The 20,964-nt window shown below is 49.6% G+C and overlaps 1 protein-coding gene across 3 annotated transcripts in view; it reads right to left on the minus strand.

Annotated features, from left to right (window-relative positions):
- Positions 1–20,964, minus strand: part of ARHGAP39 (Rho GTPase activating protein 39) — a 216,131-nt gene that overhangs the window by 10,046 nt on the left and 185,121 nt on the right. For all 3 annotated transcript variants that reach the window (XM_083621933.1, XM_083621934.1, XM_083621932.1), the window contains 4 exons: positions 15,545–15,618; positions 4,004–4,203; positions 2,328–2,419; positions 61–230 (listed from right to left, as the gene is read on the minus strand). In XM_083621933.1, the coding sequence (XP_083478059.1) occupies positions 61–230; positions 2,328–2,419; positions 4,004–4,203; positions 15,545–15,618 (536 nt within the window). The remainder of the gene's footprint in view (positions 1–60; positions 231–2,327; positions 2,420–4,003; positions 4,204–15,544; positions 15,619–20,964) is intronic.

Raw genomic sequence — 20,964 nt, forward strand, 5'->3', positions numbered from 1 at the left:
TCTCCATGGGCCACCCTCTGCCAGGGCCCACGATCCTCTTCCGGGCCAGATCCCCCTTACCTGGAGGAAGCGGATGAGGTAGCAGAGCACCATCTTGTTGATCCTGGGCATGGAGTGGACGACGGCAATCGCGGCTTCGGGGTTCTCGTAGTGGGTGATGCACTGTTCATAGAAGTCGTGGGGGATCAGGGGCTCCTCCAGCTCTCGATACCAGAGTTTCAGCAAGGAGGCTGCAGGGGAGGGGAATTGGGGTGGGGGTGGGGGGTCGGTCAGGGAAGAAAGAGGCCGAGCCACACTGTCAGTTTGCATTTCTTAGTGCAGAAAGTATTGATCTGATGTCTAGAGATCGTTCCTATTCTGCTTCATTCAAGAGGGTTCTGGAAGCTTCTCTGTGTGAAAGAAGCAAACAGAAGGTTCTTGATGTTTGGGTTATTCCTTCAGAGAAGCTGAGCACAGCTGGTCCTGATATCTCTTCTTCAAGGTCATGCTGACTATAATAAGAGGCCAGAAGGAGCCTGGGTTTCACTCATTCCCTTTCTATCTCTTTTCCTTCTGGTGTGGTGTTCTGTATACAATGTTAAGATTTAGTCTTATTATATGTTATTGTAAGTTTGAGTTAGGTCTGCTGCAACTGGATTTCTTATGGACACGGCCAATCCTGAATGTATTGGATTTGTGCCCATTATGCAGTAAAGCTCTGCTGGATGAAATACAATTGCCTTTGGTCTATTTTTTGGGGAATCCTGCAACGTGTTCAAGTTGTTACTCAGCTAAGTAGATGTTGAGTAGAATTTCAATGACGCACACAGGCCCATTTCTGACCAAACTAAGCCTCCTAGAGGACAGTACACATCAGGAAGTTTAGTATACACTTTCAGAGTTAACACTAAATGCATTACTGTGCCCCTGAAGGACCAGGTGCGCAGCCTGGGAGTCATTTGGACTCACAGCTGTCCATGGAGGCGCAGGTCAATTCTGTGTCCAGGGCAGCTGTTTACCAGCTCCATTTGGTAGGCAGGATGAGACCCTACCTGCCTGCAGACTGTCTTGCCAGAGTGGTGCATGCTCTACTTATCTCCCGGTTGGACTACTGCAATGCACTCTATGTGGGGCTACCTTTGAAGGTGACCCGGAAACTACAAATAATCCAGAATGCGGCAGCTAGACTGGTGACTGGGAGCGGCTGCCGAGACCACATAACACTGGTCTTGAAAGACCTACATTGGCTCCCAGTACGTTGGTTGCATTTATATCCCACCCTCTTCCCCAAGCAGACTGGGGGGGTACATGGTTCTCCTTCTCCCCATTTTATCCTCACCACAACCCTGTGAGGTAGGCCAGGCTGAGAGGCAGAGACTGGCCCAAGGCCACCCGGTAAGCTTCATGGCCAAGTGGGGATTTGAGTCAACAGGAAGAAATATGATTTAGAATATCACAGACAAAAATGGAGTGAAGAGTTAGGGGTACAGATAACAAATGATATATGGGAGTCAAGCATAAAATCAACAGAAATAGCCTCTATGGATCTTATTCAACAGAAAATAATATTCAGAGTCCACTGGACTCCGGCAAAACTACACGAGAAGAAAATAACAAGTGCAGACAACTGCTGGGGATGTGGGAGTAAAAATGTGAACTTAGTACACATGATGATTAACTGCCCGATGATAAGGTCATTTTGGTGCGAGGTGAGGATATTTATGGTAAGAGTAATAAAAAGAAATTGTTATTTAGGGGAATTGAATTTAATTCTAAATTATATTCCGGAAACGTCGGAGAGTTCAAGGTGTAAAAAATAATAATGGATGTACCGTGCCATATTGGAAGCAAAAAAACTTGTTTTGATGAATTGGAAGAGCCGCAAAAAGATCCCACTGAGCACACGGACTGATAATGGACAGATTAGCTACATATGAACAAATTACATGTCGACGCAAATTAAGAATGGATAAATATGAAGAAATCTGGAATGAATAAGTGATAAGGCGGATAGTAGTGGGAGGAGAGAGAGGTGGGAAAATATTGTTAAAAGGGTGCAGTCATAGGTATATCAGTGTATTTAAATCTGAATTGTCAAATTGTGTTGTTATTGCTGTTATGGTTTTTGTTGTAGTGTCTTTTGCGGTTGTTGTTTGTATTGAAAAAATGATTATTATTTTTTTTAAAAAAAACCTCGAAACCCTGGTCTCTCAGCTCTCAGCCTGGCACCCTAACCACTATGCCATGCCAGCTCTTAAAGGCAGAACCGGCCCCTCAAGCCCCTGTCCCTGGCTACCCAGGGGCTTTGAGGCTGGAGGCAAGAAGGGAGGGGAGTCCTTTCTCCTCACCAGGGACGTGAGGGTCTTCCAAGCCGGTGGGGATTTTCCACTGGTCGACCTGCAGCTTGAGGGCATTGACCTCATCGATGTCTCCAGGGACTCTGCAGAAGGGAAGAGAGGGACACCCCAAAGAAATAGAAGGGAGAGACTCGCAAGGTTAAGAACAGCAGGTGATGGACTAGAAGGGTCTTCAGCCTGACCCAGGTCTCTTTTTATGCTCTTAAGAGCTGCTTTGGACACCCTGAGCTGCTTTGCGTATAACGCAAAGCCAAACCATTGTTTAGCTTGAATGAGTGCGAGGATTCCCAGAGCCAAGGTTATGGCCTCATCGCTCCTCTCCCATGTCTCCCGCTGCTGTACTGCTGTGAGCGAAACCATGGGGTGCGTCAGAATGCCATATCAACCATGGGTTGCAACAAACCTTGGTTAGAGCCTGAGGTTTGTCTGGAGCAAGAGAAATCACAACCCCAGCTTCAGATGGCGTGCTAAGCGAAACCGTGGCTTAGTTAATAGCAGGGCAGGAAGAGGAGCAAGTTGGACAAAATCTCCTCTGACCATAGCTTTGCTTTTTAAATCTGTTTCTTTATTTCCAACAACACGGAAACCGTGTAAAACACATATAGAATTAAATAAAACAAGAGATGAGGTGCGGGTAAGAAATTCCAATCTGGTCATGTTGCCATTTCAGGATTCACTGCGATGCCAAAAATAGCCAACGGAAATGTGTTAATATTTGTTTCTTTAACCTACCCAGCGAAAGACCATGGGCAGTGGCTGTGTTTGACTTAGGGCTGCGTGCGAAGCGGCTCACAGCCTCAGGGCCAAACCAGGCATGAGGACCTGTTTGATTTCCATCACCTCTCTGAAGCTGCTATTTGCATTTTGGGGGCTGACTCCTGCAGCTCAACTCAACTCTCCTTCCTTCCCCGTCTCATGCCACCCCAAGGCTGCTATCTACGTAAGATAGAAAGTGTGCCACATCTAGCTTGGTCTAATGTGGATTTTACGGCTTCTGGGCAAAGCTCACGGGACAATGGTTCTTGCAGACCACCAGGCATGGAGTTTTCCCTAAAATACCGTATTTTTCGCTCCATAAGGCGCACCGGACCTTAAGTCGCACCTAGTTTTTAGGGGGGGAAATCAAGGAAAAAAATCTTTTAGAGGGGGAAATCAAGAAATAAAAAGCGCAGCCTGTCCGCTTCTCCCAGAACTTCTGGGGCTGTCGGGGGAAGCCCGGGTCCCCCCCCCCCAGCCCCAAAGAGCAAAGAAGACAAGACAGCGAGCGGGATGGATCCCGGCCGGAGTGGCTGCGCGCGGCTATGTCAATACCCCCACCTCCCGCAAAAGCCCACAGGAGCCACGACCCTTTAAGGAGCGCGCTGCTCCTGCGGGCTTTTCTACGAGGCGGGAGAGGGGACTGGCCGTGCCAGTCCCTCCTCCCTCCTCGAGGAAAAGCCCGCAAGAGCCAAGGGGAGCTTATGTACGGCTCTTGGGGGCTTTTCCTGACTGCCTCCCCCCCCTGCATTTGCTCCATAAGACGCACACACATTTCCCCTTACTTTTTAGGAAGGAAAATGTGCGTCTTATGGAGCAAAAATACGGAAAATGCTAAAGGAGCCAGCAGACTGGAACCCGGCTCAACTGTTTGCCCCAAGGGTGCTGACCCAGGGCAAGGTGGGCCTTACCTGAAGATGCCCTCGGTCTGGTCTCCGTTCAAGGCCAGCACCTCCTCCGACAGCCGCGTCTGCACCCATGGGAGCTGGCGGTCGGGATACCTCTCCTTCTGCATGTTCATGATCTCTTGCAGGGAGCTGCCGAACATGGAAGGGCTGAAGACGGCGTTCTTGGCGTGCCGGATCTCTTCGATGTTTGGCTTCTTCAGGCCCTGAAAGGGAAGGCGGTCGATGTGAGCACAAGACCCAGCTCAGAGAGGTGCCCCTGGGCGCTGGAACGCAGGATACGACCTAACCATGACGCTTCTCTTCTTCTTCTTTTTAAATTTTATTTATACTTTTCAGATATATACATTTCATTCCCCCCTCTTTCTGCAGTTCCTTAAATTTGTTTTTAGTATCTTCTGCATATCCAAATTAACTTAACTTGCTCATTTATTTCTCAAATATATATACTCTTGTATGGCTGCAAGGTTTTTACAATAACCCTGGCAGTGTTTTTATCTGTTTACAATTTATCCGTAAATATTCAATAAACCATTTCCATTCTTTGATAAAAAGTTTATTATCTTGATTTCTTATTCTTCCGGTAAGTTTCGCCATTTCTGCATATTCCGTAAGTTTTTGTATCCATTCTTCCTTTGCTGGGACTTCTTTCCATTTTGGGGCAAGTAACATTCTTGCCGCTATAGTCGTGTACATAAATCATTTTTTACACAATTTAGTAATACTAATAATATGGATATAAGTGAATAGGATAAGAAAGAAAGATGTTAATTGATTAAGTTAATTTTATTGGAAATTGGTATTGGAAAACTGCTACGATGAGCCACATGGAAACTCAGCTTGAGGGATTTGAGGAAGTCATTTAATAATGGTTATAAAAATATATTATAATAGGATAATAGGATAAATGTTTGTAAGTTTGTTCGTTTGTTTTTTATATTGCAATGTTTTTTCTTTTATGTTGCTTATGTTTGTTACAAATTTGAAAAACCAATAATTTTTTTTGGAAAATAAAATAAAATAAATCATTTTTTATACAATTTAGGTAGTTCTGTCCCTATAATTCCCAGGCGCTTTTAACGGTGCCCTTGACATGCTGGACTCTTTGGAGACACATGATGCTTTGTTGTTGTTCTTTAGTCGTTTAGTCGTGTCCAACACTTCGTGACCCCCTGGACCAGAGCACGCCAGACCCTCCTGTCTTCCACTGCCTCCCGCAGTTTGGTCAAACTCATGTTCGTAGCTTCGAGAACACTGTCCAACCGTCCTGTCCTCTCGCATGACGCCTCCCCGGCTGCAGACTAGAATCCTGACACTGAGTAGAGCCAGGAAAGAGTCAGAGAGGTATAGGAAAGGACAAGGAGGGAACAGTGCTAGCCAGGCACAGGGAACCTTTTTCAAAGTTCCAGGACACATTTCAACCAAGCGGAAATGTCAAGGAAAGAATCTGCAAGCTAGCGATGGCTTGGCGGCTAGAGTGTCGGACTAGGACCTGGGAGACGGGGGTTCGAATCCCCGCTTGGCCATGAAGCTCACTGCATGTGGCCTTGGGCAGTCATTCTTTCTCGGCCTAGCCTATCTCACAGGGTTGTTGTGAGGATAAAATAAGGAGGGGGAAATTATGTATGCCACCTTTGCCTTTATTTGTTTTATTTATTGAAGTCGTTAGTGGTTTGGGGATGGGTTTTTTTCCCCAACTCAAAGAGACTCACAAAACAGCTGGAGATGCCAGGAGCCTGTTTAACACCTTGGTAAGTTGTTGGGAAGGATGCGGGTGGCGCTGTGGGTTAAACCACAGAGCCTAGGGCTTGCCGATCAGAAGGTCGGCGGTTCGAATCCCCGCGATGGGGTGAACTCCCGTTACTCGGTCCCTGCTCCTGCCAACCTAGCAGTTCAAAAGCACCTCAAAGTACAAGTAGATAACTAGGTACCACTCCGGCGGGAAGGTAAATGGCGTTTCCGTGCGCTGCTCTGGTTCGCCAGAAGCGGCTTAGTCATGCTGGCCCCATGACCCGGAAGCTGTACGCCGGCTCCCTCGGCCAGTAAAGCGAGATGAGTGCCGCAACCCCAGAGTCGTCCGCAACTGGACCCAACAGCCAGGGGTCCTGAAATATACTCGGAGTGTGGATTTCATGTTCTTTATTCAGCTCAGAGTAGTGAGGAATGGAAGTTCCCCCGAAATGTCTGCTTTATATACATTATTTACACAATGGGCCCCACTTGATTGGCTAATTATGGGATTCTCCTGTAGGCCAATCAGGTTGCGGATTCACTTCCACCTGGAATTGGATTGGGTGGCTCCTGCGGACCAATCAGACTGCTGCATTCTGGATCCTATTCAACTCAGTACATAACAGGTCCCTTTACCCTTTACCTTTAAGTTGTATGGGGCTGCTGGAGGCTTTGCAGAAGCAGGTCTTGGGGAGAGGCTCAAACAGGGCAGCCAACGGCCAACTCAGCATCTTCACCCATCCCTTTAAAAGAAGCTCTTTGAGAATCTGCAATGGATGTGGGACAGCTCACTCAGTGGAGCACGAGAACCTTAATCTTAGGGTCATGGGTTCGAATTCCACCCCGGGCAGTGCGCGGGGGTCGAACTTGATGACACTTGGGGTCACTCCCAACTCTACGATTCTGCAATTATTAGCTCCGTGAGCACACTCCAAAGTGAGGCGTGTGAGAAAAGCCTTCTCTGCGCAGCCATCCAGCCTTCGGCCACAGAGGGGCAGCAGTGGTCTGGGAGGGAAGGAAGAGGAAGGAGGAGCTGGGAAGGCTGGTTCAGAAGAGGCGAAAGGGCCGCTTTGCAGAAGGGCAGGGAGGAGAGGGTGCTGCTGGAGGAGGGAATAAACAACAAGGGCATCTTTTGCATGGATGCAAAACCTCCAGGGTGACAGAGTGAGGGCAACACTCTCATGCTGGGAGGGGTCAACACAGTCCACGTGAACAGAAGGAGGCAAGGACGGAAAGCAAGGTCAAGGAGTGGAAACTGGCTGCTTATAAGGGTGTGTGTGGCAGCAATGGAGGATATAATGTTATTATGTTTTTATATATGCTGTATGCCGCCCAGAGTAGCTGGAGAAACCCAGCCAGATGGGCAGGATAGAAATAAAATTACTACTATTATTATTATTATATTTTAAAAATAATTTTGTAGAGTTGGAAGGGACCCCAGGTCATCTGGCCCAGGGGTCAGCAAACTTACCACACCTCGGGCCGGTGTCTCCAGCGCTGATATCGCAGCGGGCCGGAGGGCGGGTGAGCGTGTGCCCATACACGGGCACACACGCTATTTCCGGCGCACTTCCGGGTTGGAGGAGCACCAGAAATAGCTTGTGTGCACGTGCACGGGCCTCCTCCGATCCAGATGTGCACCGGAAATAATAGATGTGCATGCACAAATAACGCTTGCGCATGCGCATAAGCTATTTCCAGTGCTCCTCCGACCCGGAAGTGGGCAGCCGTGCAGCGCAGCACCGCTAAGAGTGCGTGGCGGCAGCAGGGGTTGCCGCGGGCCGGATAAACGAGTCCCTTGGGTCTTATCCGGCCCACGGGCCTTAGTTTGGGGACCCCTGATCTAGCCCAACCCCTAGCAGTGCAGAAATCATTGCTAAATACTGGTAACCCCTGGCAGGTGCCCCCAAAAAAACTTCTGTTTCAAAACCTCTAAGAAAGAAGAGCCTTCACCTTCTGAGAGGGTCCACTCCACTGTTGAACAGCTCTCGCAGTCAGAAAGAGTCCTTCTGAATGTTCTTCCTCATTTCGCTATAGTTTATACCACGGGCAGAGAAATTAATCATTCGGAGGAGAGGTTGACACTGCCTGCCAACTGGTTGGTGACCTTGGGAGACAGACTGGTAGGGCAGAGCGCTGGGAAGTCGACAGTAGGGGGCAGCAGAGCAAAAGACAGCCGGAGTCTGCTACTTCCAAATTTGTCTGTCTCTTCCACCTCGACTTTAAGCTCACAGAGGCGAAGGTGGAGGAAGCCGACAGGTAGGGCGACCCACTGGGCTGGTTGGCAGCAGGTGGGGGCTGACTGGGAGCGGAATGCTGGAGGGGCAGTGCCCCACTGGACCCTCGTGGACAGGCACCCACAGGCTGCCCCTCCAGCCCAGGTGCAGAAGAAGATCCCAGAGGGTCTTTTCCAGGGAGTCTTCTCATGAGGGGGCCAAAGTCTTGGAGCCTCAGCTTCAGGATCTGTCCTTCCAGTGAGCACTCAAGGCTGGTTTCCTTCAGAATGGAGAGGTTTGATCTTCTTGCAGTCCATGGGACTCTCAAGAGTCTCCTCCAGCACCATAATTCAAAAGCATCCATTCTTTGGCGATCAGCCTTCTTTATGGTCCAGCTCTCACTTCCATACATCACTACTGGGAAAACCATAGCTTTGACTATACGGACCTTTGTTGGCAAGGTGATGTCTCTGCTTTTTAAGATGCTGTCTAGGTTTATCGTCTAGTAATAATGGCAGAAAAGGTTGGTGTCTGTCCTGCCACTGTATCCGTCTTGTTCATTGTGACCCATTTAGGGAGCTCGTCGTGGCCTAGAGCACCATACTAGGACCTGGGTGACCAGCGTTCAAATTCTGCTCTTCACTGAGTGAGGCTTGGGCCAGCCGCAGTCTCTCTGCCTAAGCTACCTCCCAAGCTTGTTGTGAAGATAACACGGAGAGGGACAGAACCATGCACGCCGCCCTGAGCTTTGTGGAAGGTGGGATCCAAATGCGATAAAATGAAAGTAGATTCTGTGGCTGCTCGGACTTCACAGCCCTGAATCCAGAACAGAAACCCAGCCCTGGGATCTCCTGCGTCCGACTCTTTGGGGTTGGGAGGTTTTAGGGGGGAGTGCCATGACTGCAGATGGTGGCCAAAGACCTAGATCGATGGTTCGCCCAAAGGGGGTGGCAACACCCACCAGGCAGTGGGATCACCAGGGTGGCTGCTAAGGGGCAACGGGGTGGCAGGGGGCGCTGGAGGTACAAATGACTATTTGAAAAGCTGGCATTGCCAGTTTATCGGTTTTTCAGAATTCAACTAAATAAGTTTGAATTGGGTTTTGTCCAAATCATTGCCACTGCTCTGAATTCAACTGTGTTATCGCCTTCCTTAGTAGGCCGGGGGAAACACTCTGCTGAATGCTGCTTTTTATAGGGTAGAGGGCACTAGGGATGAGCAAGCAAAGCAGGAGAGGGTCCAAAAAGGTTTCGGGGGAGCAGGTGGGGCTGCACAAAATGAGGACCCGTCCTGATCTCGCACTGCTCCTTTCATGTGCCTGCCCAGCCAGGCCCACGTGCCAAGATTCGGCCCTAGTTAAAATTTCATCCTCTTCCATTATTGATGGGGAAAGACAGGCTTCCCTGGCATTTCGAGAGAGCACACATTGCTTTAACCCTTTGCATGCTACAACAGCACCTCTTGGAAAAACGGCAGAGGAGCTGTCCTGCTTTCAGTTCCCCAGGGTGCTAATTCCTGATGGTCTCAAATTGCTCTCTCTGTCTCCCCCCCCCACCCCAAATATGGCACAGCAACTGCCTTTGCCAAAAGCCTCTTGCATCCCCCGTGGCTGTGCAAACAGCCGGAATTTTCTGCACTGCCTGCGTGGGGTGGGTCTCTATTTGAGTTGCCCCCCCTCCAGAAACAGATGCAACACTTGTTTCTGTTGCACTTATTTGGGTGGCAAGCTCTGAGGATGCTTGGAATATACAGCGCCATGTCCACGTTAGAAATATCACCAGAGTGATCCTACAAGTTATTTCTGTGACTCAGAAGGGAGCAGGGGGCTGTAGCCTAAAATTCTGCGATCAAGAATCCTCGATTCTGCAATGTTATGCAAATTAAGTAAGGCTTAACCACTTGCAACCTGGCCGGGGCTGATAGGAGCTCTTGTCCAAAACAACTACAGGGCAGCAGGGCAGCAAAGGCCGGTCCCAAACCGACGTTGTTGTTGTTGTTTAGTCGTGTCCAACTCTTCGTGACCCCCTGGACCAGAGCATGCCAGGCACTCCTGTCTTCCACTGCCTCCCGCAGTTTGGTCAAACTCATGCTGGTAGCTTCGAGAACACTGTCCCACCATCTCATCCTCTGTCGTCCCCTTCTCCTTGTGCCCCCCATCTTTCCCAACATCAGGGTCTTTTCCAGGGAGTCTTCTCTTCTCATGAGGTGGCCAAAGTCTTGGAGCCTCAGCTTCAGGATCTGTCCTTCCAGTGAGCACTCAGGGCTGGTTTCCTTCAGAATGGAGAGGTTTGATCTTCTTGCAGTCCATGGGACTCTCAAGAGTCTCCTCCAGCACCATAATTCAAAAGCATCCATTCTTCGGTGATCAGCCTTCTTTATGGTCCAGCTCTCACTTCCATACATCACTACTGGGAAAACCACAGCTTTAACTATACGGACCTTTGTTGGCAAGGTGATGTCTCTGTTTTTTAAGATGCTGTCTAGGTTTATCGTCTAGTAATAATGGCAGAAAAGGTTGGTGTCTGTCCTGCCACTGTATCCGTCTTGTTCATTGTGACCCATTTAGGGAGCTAGTTGTGGCCTAGAGCACCGTACTAGGACCTGGGTGACCAGGGTTCAAAATCCCCCCTCCAGCCACGAAACTGAGTGACGCTTGGGCCAGCCACAGTCTCTCTCCCTAAGCTACCTCCCAAGGTTGTTGTGAAGATAACACGGAGAGGGAAAGAACCATGCACGCCGCCCTGAGCTTCGTGGAAGAAAAGATGGGATGCAAATGTGAAAAAATGAAAGTAGATTCCGTGGACGCTTGGACTTCACAGCCCTGAATCCAGAAGAGGCCCCTACCCAGCTGCCTTTGAGAGCGCTCCTTCTCCTGGGCCTGAACGCACGTGCTCCATCTTGCTCTGCTCTTTTTCTCCAGATGTCTCATGAGTCTTTGCAGACCACATTCTCTCCTTCTCCCCCCCCCCATCCGCCTTGCCAACGTGCGGAAAAACAAGAGCCGCAGCCATTTGTCCTAATGAAAGCGGGAGATCAAGTGAGTCATCATCGTCTGCTCTGCCGCCACTTGCAAGGAGCTTAGCAAACCGGGAGCACGGAACAGCTGTGGCGAGGAAGGGGCCGGAAGTTCCTTGCAGACCCTCTTGTGGGCGCCTGTCGTAAACGAGCGCGCTGTTGTTCAACAGGTGCAGTTCAATAGGCCCGAGAGCTGCAGGTGTGGCTCAGAATGTCTTGAGACTGAGCAGCTCAAACGGACGAGGCGAGAAGGAAAGTCCCTGGCGCCGTGCCAATCTGAACTTTCCCAAAACTTCATTTTCCCCTGTAGATCAAGGCCTGAGTAAAAGCTGGCAAACCTTGATATAAAATGCATCCCCCCACCAGTGAGCTTTCTTGGCTCTTATCCTGAATGTGTCCTGGAAGGCTTCTTAATCTCCTAATACTGGCTCAAAACAGCGCTGTACTTAAACCCCGACTTTTCAATGGTTGGTTCGCTCTCAAAGCTCAGCCATGGGTTCCCTTTTCAATCTATGTTAATGAGGACCAGCCTGACACGGTAGTGGCACCTGCCCTGTGGAACGCCCTCCCACCAGATATCAGACAGAACAACTACCAGACTTATAGACGACATCTGAAGGCAGCCCTGTTTAGGGAAGCTTTTAATGTTTGATGCATTACTGTATTTTAATATTCAGTTGGAAGCCGCCCAGAGTGGCTGGGGAAGCCCAGCCAGATGGGTTGGGTACAAATAAAAAAATATTATTATTTTTATTATTATTACTACACTCGGCTTTTCTTCAGGACACATAAACGCTTCCCTTTCTTGCTTTCCTTTTAGTATGGGTCAGTGGCAAATGTCACACTCCCCCCCTCTCTTCAGTCTTTTGACAGGGACAGGGCCGTCTTAAGCATATCCGGCGCCGTGGTGCAAAGCTCCCTCCGGCACTCCCCATTTCCCAGAGTTTTTTTAGGGGGGATGGCGCTGCAGGCGGGGCTGGAGGAGGTGGGCAGTGGCTGGAGAGGGGCTGCTCCGGCAGGGAAGAGGAGGAGGCTGGAGGCTGCGCCTTCTGGCTCAGCTGGCCACTTTGTGCCGCGGTGGCCATGGCAGACGGAGGCTCCGGGTGCAGCGCTGCTTCAGCGTGGCACGGCGGAGGCGGGCAAGGGTGGCGAGCTGGTGGCATGTCCAGCCTCTGCCTCTTCCCTGGAGCCCTCCAGAACTTGGCGCCCTGGCACCCCACACCCTTAGCCTCTATGGGTCAGACGCCCCTGGACAGGGATCCCTCTTTTACTCTTCACATCAAGGTATGGATACTGTGGGAGCATCACCTCTATACAGTGGTACCTCGGGTTAAGAACTTAATTCGTTCTGGAGGTCTGTTCTTAACGTGAAACTGTTCTTAACCTGAAGCACCACTTTAGCTAATGGGGCCTCCCGCTGCCACCGCGCTGCCGAGGCACGATTTCTGTTCTCATCCTCAAGCAAAGTTCTTAACCCGAGGTACTATTTCTGGGTTAGCAGAGTCTGTAACCTGAAGCGTATATAACCTGAAGCGTATGTAGCCCGAGGTACCACTGTATTCTGCCACTTTCATTTCTTGCAATAAGCCAACCTTCCTTTATTCTCTTGTGGGAGAACTTGGGTTGGGGGCATAGCTGTCAACTTTTCCCTTTTCTTGCAAGGAATCCTATTCGGAATAAGGGAATTGCCCTTAAAAAAAAGGGAAACGTTGACAGCTATGGTTGGGAGTGGCATAAGGTTCAAGGCAAACACATATTAATGACAAATGCATGTTAATAACGCAAGCAAAATCCCCTAAACCTGTTAGTAGCGTGTGCTGTGAAAGGCCTGAGTGCTAGACATGCACATGGGTTCAGATGTGCGCTTTGTGACGATGCAAAATTCTCCACTGCAGTTCAACTTGTTTTGGAGTTTTGAAAAACCTGCAAATTCTTAAAAGTCAGGGGGAAATCTAACCAACTAATGAAGCAACTTGAAAAAGAAGCGTGTCTTAGGGCTGGGTGATATATATCGTCCAAAACTGGTTCGAAGTCCATACCGTGATACCTGTTTCATAATTTTTTGGCCTGGCAGTGTATCACAAATCATGATGTGCGTTTCTATGCAATATGCAGAAAACCACATTGCGGGGAAAACCATGAACCCAGCCAACGCCTCTCCCTACAGCCATTTCTATTTCAGTCATCGTGATATATCAGGATATTGTGATGTTTAGAGGGTGATATATCACAATGTTGTCTTTGGAAGTGTTGTATGGAAAATGTATGGGAGTGAAAGCTGGACCATAAAGAAGGCTCATCACCGAAGAATGGATGCTTTTGAATTCTGGTGCTGGAGGAGACGCTTAAGAGTCCCATGGACTGCAAGAAGATCCAACCTCTCCATTCTGAAGGAAATCAGCCCTGAGTGCTCACTGGAAGGACAGATCCTGAAGCTGAGGCTCCAATCCTTTGGCCACCTCATGAGAAGAGAAGACTCCCTGGAAAAGACGCTGATGTTGGGAAAGACGGAGGGCACAAGGAGAAGGGGACAACAGAGGAAGAGATGGTTGGATAGTGTTCTCGAAGCTACCAGCATGAGTTTGACCAAACTGCGGGAGGCAGTGGAAGACAGAAGTGCCTGGCGTGCTCTGGTCCAGGGGGTCATGAAGAGTCGGACACGACTAAACGACTAGACAACAACATATCACAATGTTGAAAACCAGATATCGCTCAACCCTAGTTTGTGTGTGTGTGTGTGTGTGTGTGTGTGTGTACAAACACACACAAAACACGCCTGTGTTGAACCCCTGCAGAGGAACATGAGGGGCCAATTGTCCTCTCCACTCATTAACTTAGGGAGTAATCAAGCACAGCGTTCTCTAGAGCTACAAATGGGAGCTGTGCAAGAGTAGTACTACCTGTAAGAACATGAGAAGAGCCTGCTAGATCTAGAACTGCTCCAGGGAAACAAGGCCGGTCCGGATGTAGCCCCACAATTCTGCCCCAGCTCTTCCAGGCTGGGCCAACCTTCCGGTGTCTCCTCCTCACCCGCTGCCCTTGTCTTGCCCTTTAAGCGCCTTCTCTCATTCCTTGACTCAGGCTCAAGCGGAAAGGTCAGCGGGGAGAGCTTCCCAGTGAAAGGCTCTCTTTGTGGTTCCACCTCTTTGTGGGTCTCTCTCCCACAAAGGAGCCTCAGGCTGGCTAGATCTGGGTATTCTCCTGCTATGAAAGGAGCCCTTTCTTAAAATGGCCGGATGCAGGAAGCTAGGAATGCCAACGTCTCAGCGCTTCTTCCTATTCCGGGGGGTGGGAGAAGAACCCTGCCTGTTCTCCAGAAGGAGACCTTCAAGCCCTTTCTCCCATCTCTAGATGTGATGGGACAGGAGCTCAGAAGCCCCTTCTCCGTCCTCTCCAACACCATGGAGCGAAGAGGACGACACCGCTATTCTTTCTTTCTTTCTTTGGCAATCCCTCATAGCTGAGTAAGATTGTCTTCCATAAACACGGTTTTAACAGTCTGTCCGTAAGTGACAGGTATGCGGGTGGCGCTGTGGTCTAAACCACAGAGCCTAGGACTTGCCAATCAGAAGGTCGGCGGTTCGAATCCCCGCGACGGGGTGAGCTCCCGATGCTCGGTCCCTGCTCCTGCCCACCTAGCAGTTCAAAAGCACGTCAAAGTGCAAGTAGATAAATAGGTACCACTCAGGTGGGAAGGTAAACGGCGTATCCGTGCACTGCTCTCGTTCGCCAGAAGCGGCTTAGTCATGCTGTCCACATGACCCAGAAGCTGTACGCCGGTTCCCTCGGCCAATAAAGTGAGATGAGCGCCGCAACCCCAGAGTCGGCCACGACTGGACCTAATGGTTAGGGGTCCCTTTACCGTGACTGTGGAGGCCAATTCTGGATCCACACGTCCTTCCACAATGGGGACATAGGTTTCATACCCAGAACAAACTTAGTTGGTCTCTAAGGTGCTATTGTGGGACGTGGGTGGCACCACAGAGCCTAGGACTTGCCGATCAGAAGGTCGGCGGTTTGAATCCCCGCAATGACGGGGTGAGCTCCTGTTGCTTGGTCCCTGCTCCTGCCAACCTAGCAGTTCGAAAGCACATTGAAGTGCAAGTAGATAAATAGGTACCGCTTCGGCGGGAAGGTAAACGGCGTTTCCGTGCACTGCTCTGGTTCGCCAGAAGTGGCTTAGTCATGCCAGCCAATAAAGCGAGATGAGCGCCGCAACCCCAGAGTCAGCCATGACTGGACCTAATGGTCAGGGGTCCTTTACTTAAGGTGCTACTGGACAATTACTTTATATATATAATTGGCAGATAGAGAAGCAGAAATACCTTATTTCCCTATTTTAAAAATTTTAAAATAATTTTAAATTATTTTAAAAATTTATTATTATTATTATTATTATTATTATTATTATTATTATTATTATTTCTTACTCTCTTTCTTTTGATAAGAAGTCTAGATTAATGTTTTAGTTTGAGGGGGAAAGATATTTGATAATAAGCTTTGTATTCTTCTTTAACAAAATTTCACAGATCGATAGATCAAATCGACACCCAAAAACGAGGCAAAAAGGAGAGGATGGCAGTACCTTTTTGGCGCCGGTCAATGCTGCCTTCTGGAGCTTGCTGTAACAGTACTTGGCGTAAGTGCTTATTGCCACCCCTAGAAGAGAAGAGAGAGAGAGAAAGAAAGCAGCAAGTCAGAGCCAAGACAACCCACAAGGCCACCCCAACAAGAAAGAGACAAGGAGAAACCCCAGCAGCGTTCTCAAGAGAAGCCATCAGAGCAGCCTTTTCCAACCAGCCCCTCTCAGCCTTCCTTCGAGAAGCTCATTTCTGGCCATGGCGACCCGAGACGGACCTCGACAGAGCAAGTCCTCCGGCAAACCCCCTGCTCCGGCCGTGAGCTCGGCAAACACCACGTGCGAGCGACATGCAATGGCACCCGGACTCCTGCAGGACTCGCTGTCTCCCTCGAAGCCACTTGACATCCTCCCGTCCCTCCAGTGCCGCTACCAGTACGTTTGGCTCCCAGTACAATTCAGAGCACAATTCAAAGTGTTGGTGCTGACCTTTAAAGCCCTAAACGGCCTCGGTCCAGTATAACTGAAGGAGCGTCTCCACCCCCATCGTTCTGCCCGGACGCTGAGGTCCAGCGCCGAGGGCCTTCTGGCGGTTCCCTCATTGCGAGAAGGGAGGCTACAGGGAACCAGGCAGAGGGCCTTCTCGGTGGTGGCACCCACCCTGTGGAACGCCCTCCCATCAGATGTCAAAGAGATAAACAACTACCTGACGTTCAGAAGACATCTGAAGGCAGCACTGTTCAGGGAAGTTTTTAACGTGTGACATATTAGTGTATTTTTGGTTTCTATGGAAGCCGCCAGAGTGGCTGGGGAGGCCCAGCCAGATGGGCGGGGTATAAATAAATTATTATTATTATTATTATTATTATTATTATTATTATTATTATTATTACCAAACCCGCCCTGACAAGGCCTCTCCTCCTCCCAGAGGGGAGGGGTTGTGAGCAGGAGCAGCTTCCCGGAGTGGCAGGGAGGCGTGTTCAGCTCCCTGCTCCTGATTGCTTCTGCTGCCGTGGCCAAGCCTTCCAGCCGACCAATAGGGCCTGCTGGTGGGCGGGGCTAGCCACATTTAAACGGCCGCGGCAGTGCTCAGCTCCCAGTCTGTTCCTGCTTCCTTCGGATCTCCCACCCTCCCTCCCTCTTAGGTCAGCTTCTTTCACGTATTGACCTTGCTATGGACTTCGGTTGGTCACCTTGGTTGCCCAAGGGGCCTGGTAGGACTTTTTTTATCCATTTGGCAAATTGGCACCAGCCTCTTGGTTTTTTCACCTACCTCGTAGCAACTCGTCACGACTTTCTGGTATTGGCGGTTAGGCATTGGAATATGTGTGCTGTGTTGAAGGGTGGGGTATGGGCCATCATCTACCCCTCCTCTTTTGGGTATTCCATTAAAGGAATCCGGCGGTTGTGGATCCTGTCTGATGCCCTGCTGGTGGCTAGGGCCATGGCACGACCCCCGGTGACGTCACGGAGGAGCTTCCAGTTGCACAGTCATACCTCAGGTAGAAGTAGCTTCAGGATGAATATTTTCGGGTTGCACCCCGCGGCGACCCGGAAGTAACGGAGCGCGTTACTTCCGGGTTTCACCGCTCGCGCATGCGCACAAAATGACGTCTCGCGCATGCGCGGAAGCGGCGAAACACGGCCTGCGCACGTGCAGTCGCGTCTTACGTTTACTTCACGATGCGAACGGGACTCCGGAACGGATCCTGTTCGTATCCAGAGGTATCACTGCATTTGCATCAACAAGCTCCTCCCACTGGTTGTTAACCCTGATATGACTCCCGGCTGTGCGGGGTGGAGTCTGGTATTGCTGTTTCATCCAACGCCTAAGCCAATACTACTCACATGCTGTAACCAATAAAAGTTACGGCCTAATATTGCCCATTAACCGTGCAGGTATCGCAACTAAAGCATCCATTGCAGATCGCCCTCTGCAACTTCACAAAAAGCCACTACACTTAAGGGAGAGAGTAAAGCCGTAGAATTGCAGTTGTAGAGATGGGAGGGAGCACAAGGGATATTCAGTCCATCCCCCTGCAATGCCCAACGTGGGGTCAGACCCAGAACGCTGAGATTATACGCAAACCTCACCAGAAAAATCACTAGCCCTTATTGCACTCAACCTTTCAGTGCACACTTACTTTCCTTTCAACTAATCTCTGCCCTGGATTAAGACAGATCTTTTTAAACACTTTATAAACCTGTAATTAGCTACCACTGGACAGGCTACCCTTCCAGATGTCCTCCAGATGTTCTAGACTCCCATCAGCCCCAAGCCACACGGCTACAGCCATCATCGCCTGAAGCCCCTCGACCACAGCTGGAACACTTGCAAACACTGAGGTCCAGCGCCGAGGGCCTTCTGGCGGTTCCCTCGCTGCAAGAAGCAAAGCTACAGGGAACCAGGCAGAGGGCCTTCTCAGTGGTGGCGCCCGCTCTGTGGAACGCCCTCCCATCAGATGTCAAAGAAAAAAACAACTACCTGACATTTAGAAGACATCTGAAGGCAACTCTGTTTGGGGAAGTTTTTAATGTGTGACATTTTAATGTATTTTTAATCTTTGTTGGAAGCTGCCCAGAGTGGCTGGGGAGACCCAGCCAGATGGGCGGGGTACAAATAATAAATTACTATTACTATTACTATTACTAAACACAATGCCTAACGAAGAAAAATGGTGCATAGCAATAACAATATCCTAGGCTCCCCCAGCGAAAAGAGGAGTAGTTCTGCAGATATATCAGGTAATACTGAAGAAACGATGTGATAATAAGATGACTTATATGACCAAATCGGGGGCAGTAGTAGCAATGCAAATGTCAGAAAAGGATGGGTCATTTTTTGCGTAAATGCAAAGGGGTTTTATTTGAAGTGTTAACGCTATGGTATTTGACCCCAATTACGATGAAGTAATTTGCTAACAACTGGCCAATTACCGATCTTGCAAAAGCAGAATTCTATCAAGGCACCTACAGGAGGGAACTGCTGGAGGCAGTATGCGTCTGAAGGACAGTTGCTGTGAATGGCAAGTGTTGTGTGATTGTCATTGTGTGAGTGAGTTGACTGCCCCAATAGTATGAGACGGATTTCCGTTCTTAATGCTAATTTAACCAAAATACAAGCGAGCAACCAGGGAGGGAACCTGCGTACTTATTTTTGCTACATATTTCTTTGGTTTTTCTTTCCTGTACTACTGGCTATGAAAATTCAATAAAGCAGTAAGTTTATACTCCTCCACAAAAAAGGCAGTTTTGTGCCTTCACTGCAAAGCGCCAGCTCCTTATCATTCCCAAGAACCTTTGGGGATATTAAACACATTGGTTTAAGTTCATGGTGGTAAGGTAAAGGTAAATGGACCCCTGATCATTAGGTCCAGTCGTGGCCAACTCTGGGGTTGCGGCGCTCATCTCGCTTTATTGGCCGAGGGAGCCGGCGTACAGCTTCCGGGTCATGTGGCCAGCATGACTAAGCCACTTCTGGCGAACCAGAGCAGCGCACAGAAACGCCGTTTACCTTCCCGCCAGAGCGGTACCTACTTATCTACTTGCACTTTGACGTGCTTTTGAACTGCTAGGTTGGCAGGAGCAGGGACCGAGCAACGGGAGCTCACCCCGTCGCAGGGATTCGAACCGCCGACCATCTAATCGGCAAGTCCTAGGCTCTGTGGTTTAACCCACAGCACCACCCGTGTCCCAATAAGTCCATGGTGGAGAAACCTTAAATAATGCAAGAGGGGCTCTGTATTCTCTGATACCCAAGTATGCAATCATCGGAACAGGTTATCTAAATTCTTGTAAACCAACAAGGCCCAAAAGTTGCCTTGGGAATGTCGTTTCCTGGAAGATCACAAACCCAGAATGCGGAAAGCACTGTGGCTAGATTCCCGTACGGATTTTGGACAGCCAAATCCCGCACGAGAGAAAATCCATCCACAGAGTGACCTTCAAGTCACCCTGGAGGGCTGTGAGCATTTGAGCAAAGCTCTGATCTTCCTGAAAGGGTGGCTATTAATATGCTGGCCGCACAGTCCCCCTGGAACTGGTAATCCAATTAAAGACACAGTCTTGCTCACAGAGGAGCATCTTGGTCAGCAGAAATGCCGTGTGGTGGCGGCAGTGGCAGCTAACAGGCAGCGACCCTTTGACTCCCAGAAGTCACGTGGCCAAGTGCGCTGGCCCCATCTCCTAACCTGCTAGCCACCCTGTTATGTACTGAGTTGAATAGGATCCAAAAGGCAGCAGTCTGATTGGTCCTAGAACAATAGGATTCAGAATGCAGCAATCTGATTGGTCCTAGAACAATAGGATTCAGAATGCAGCAGTCTGATTGGTCCTAGAACAATAGGGTCCAGAATGCAGCAGTCTGATTGGTCCGCAGGAGCCACCCTATCCAGCTCCAGGTGGAAGTGAATCCGCAACCTGATTGGCCTACAGGAGAATCCCGGAATTAGCCAATCATGTGGGGCCCATTGTGTAAATAATGTATATAAAGCAGACATTATGGGGGAACTTCCATTCCTCCTCACCACTATGAGCTGAAGAAAGAGCATGAAATCCACTCTCGACTCCCGAGTATATTTCACACCCTAAAGAAGAAACGCAAAATCTGTGTTGGAACAAGTCAGGCCAATTCACCCATCTGATATCCCAGGCCGACCTGGTACTCTTCTGAAAGTTTTTGAGCACAACTCTCCGTACCAGATGTAGATCAGGGAAATAGGTCAAGGCTGGGTTCCTGCAACTGGCGCCTGTTCTCTAAGGTCTACAGGGAAGGGGATATTCCCAGCCCTGATAGTGCTGGGAGCTGGGACCCCCCCTGCACACAAAGCAATGTGGTCAGCCGCACTGAAATCTCTGGAAAGCAGAGGCTGTTATGCCTCCCTATCATGACAACATTCCTGAACATGCGAAGCTGCCTTTGGCTGAGCCAGCGCACTGGCTCATCTCATGTTAACTTCTGCTCTCTGGAGCTCTCCGAGGGCCATTTTGCCATTTTAAAAAGGTAAAAGGTAAAGGTAAAGGGACCACTGACCATTAGGTCCAGTCGTGGCCGACTCTGGGGTTGCAGCGCTCATCTCGCTTTACTGGCCGAGGGAGCTGGCGTACAGCTTCCGGGTCATGTGGCCAGCATGACTAATCCGCTTCAGGCAAACCAGAGCAGCGCACAGAAACGCTATTTACCTTCCCGCCAGAGTGGTACCTATTTATCTACTTGCACTTTGATGTGCTTTCAAACTGCTAGGTTGACAGGAGCAGGGACCGAGCAACGGGAGCTCACCCCGTTGTGGGGTTTCGAACCGCCAACCTTCTGATTGGCAAGTCCTAGGCTCTGTGGTCCCTGCTCCTGCCAACCTAGCAGTTTGAAAGCACGTCAAAGTGCAAGTTGATAAATAGGTTCCGCTCCGGCAGGAAGGTAAACGGCATTT

This window comes from Podarcis filfolensis (assembly GCF_964270895.1).
Source record: "Podarcis filfolensis genome assembly, chromosome: 7".
NCBI lineage: Eukaryota > Metazoa > Chordata > Lepidosauria > Squamata > Lacertidae > Podarcis > Podarcis filfolensis.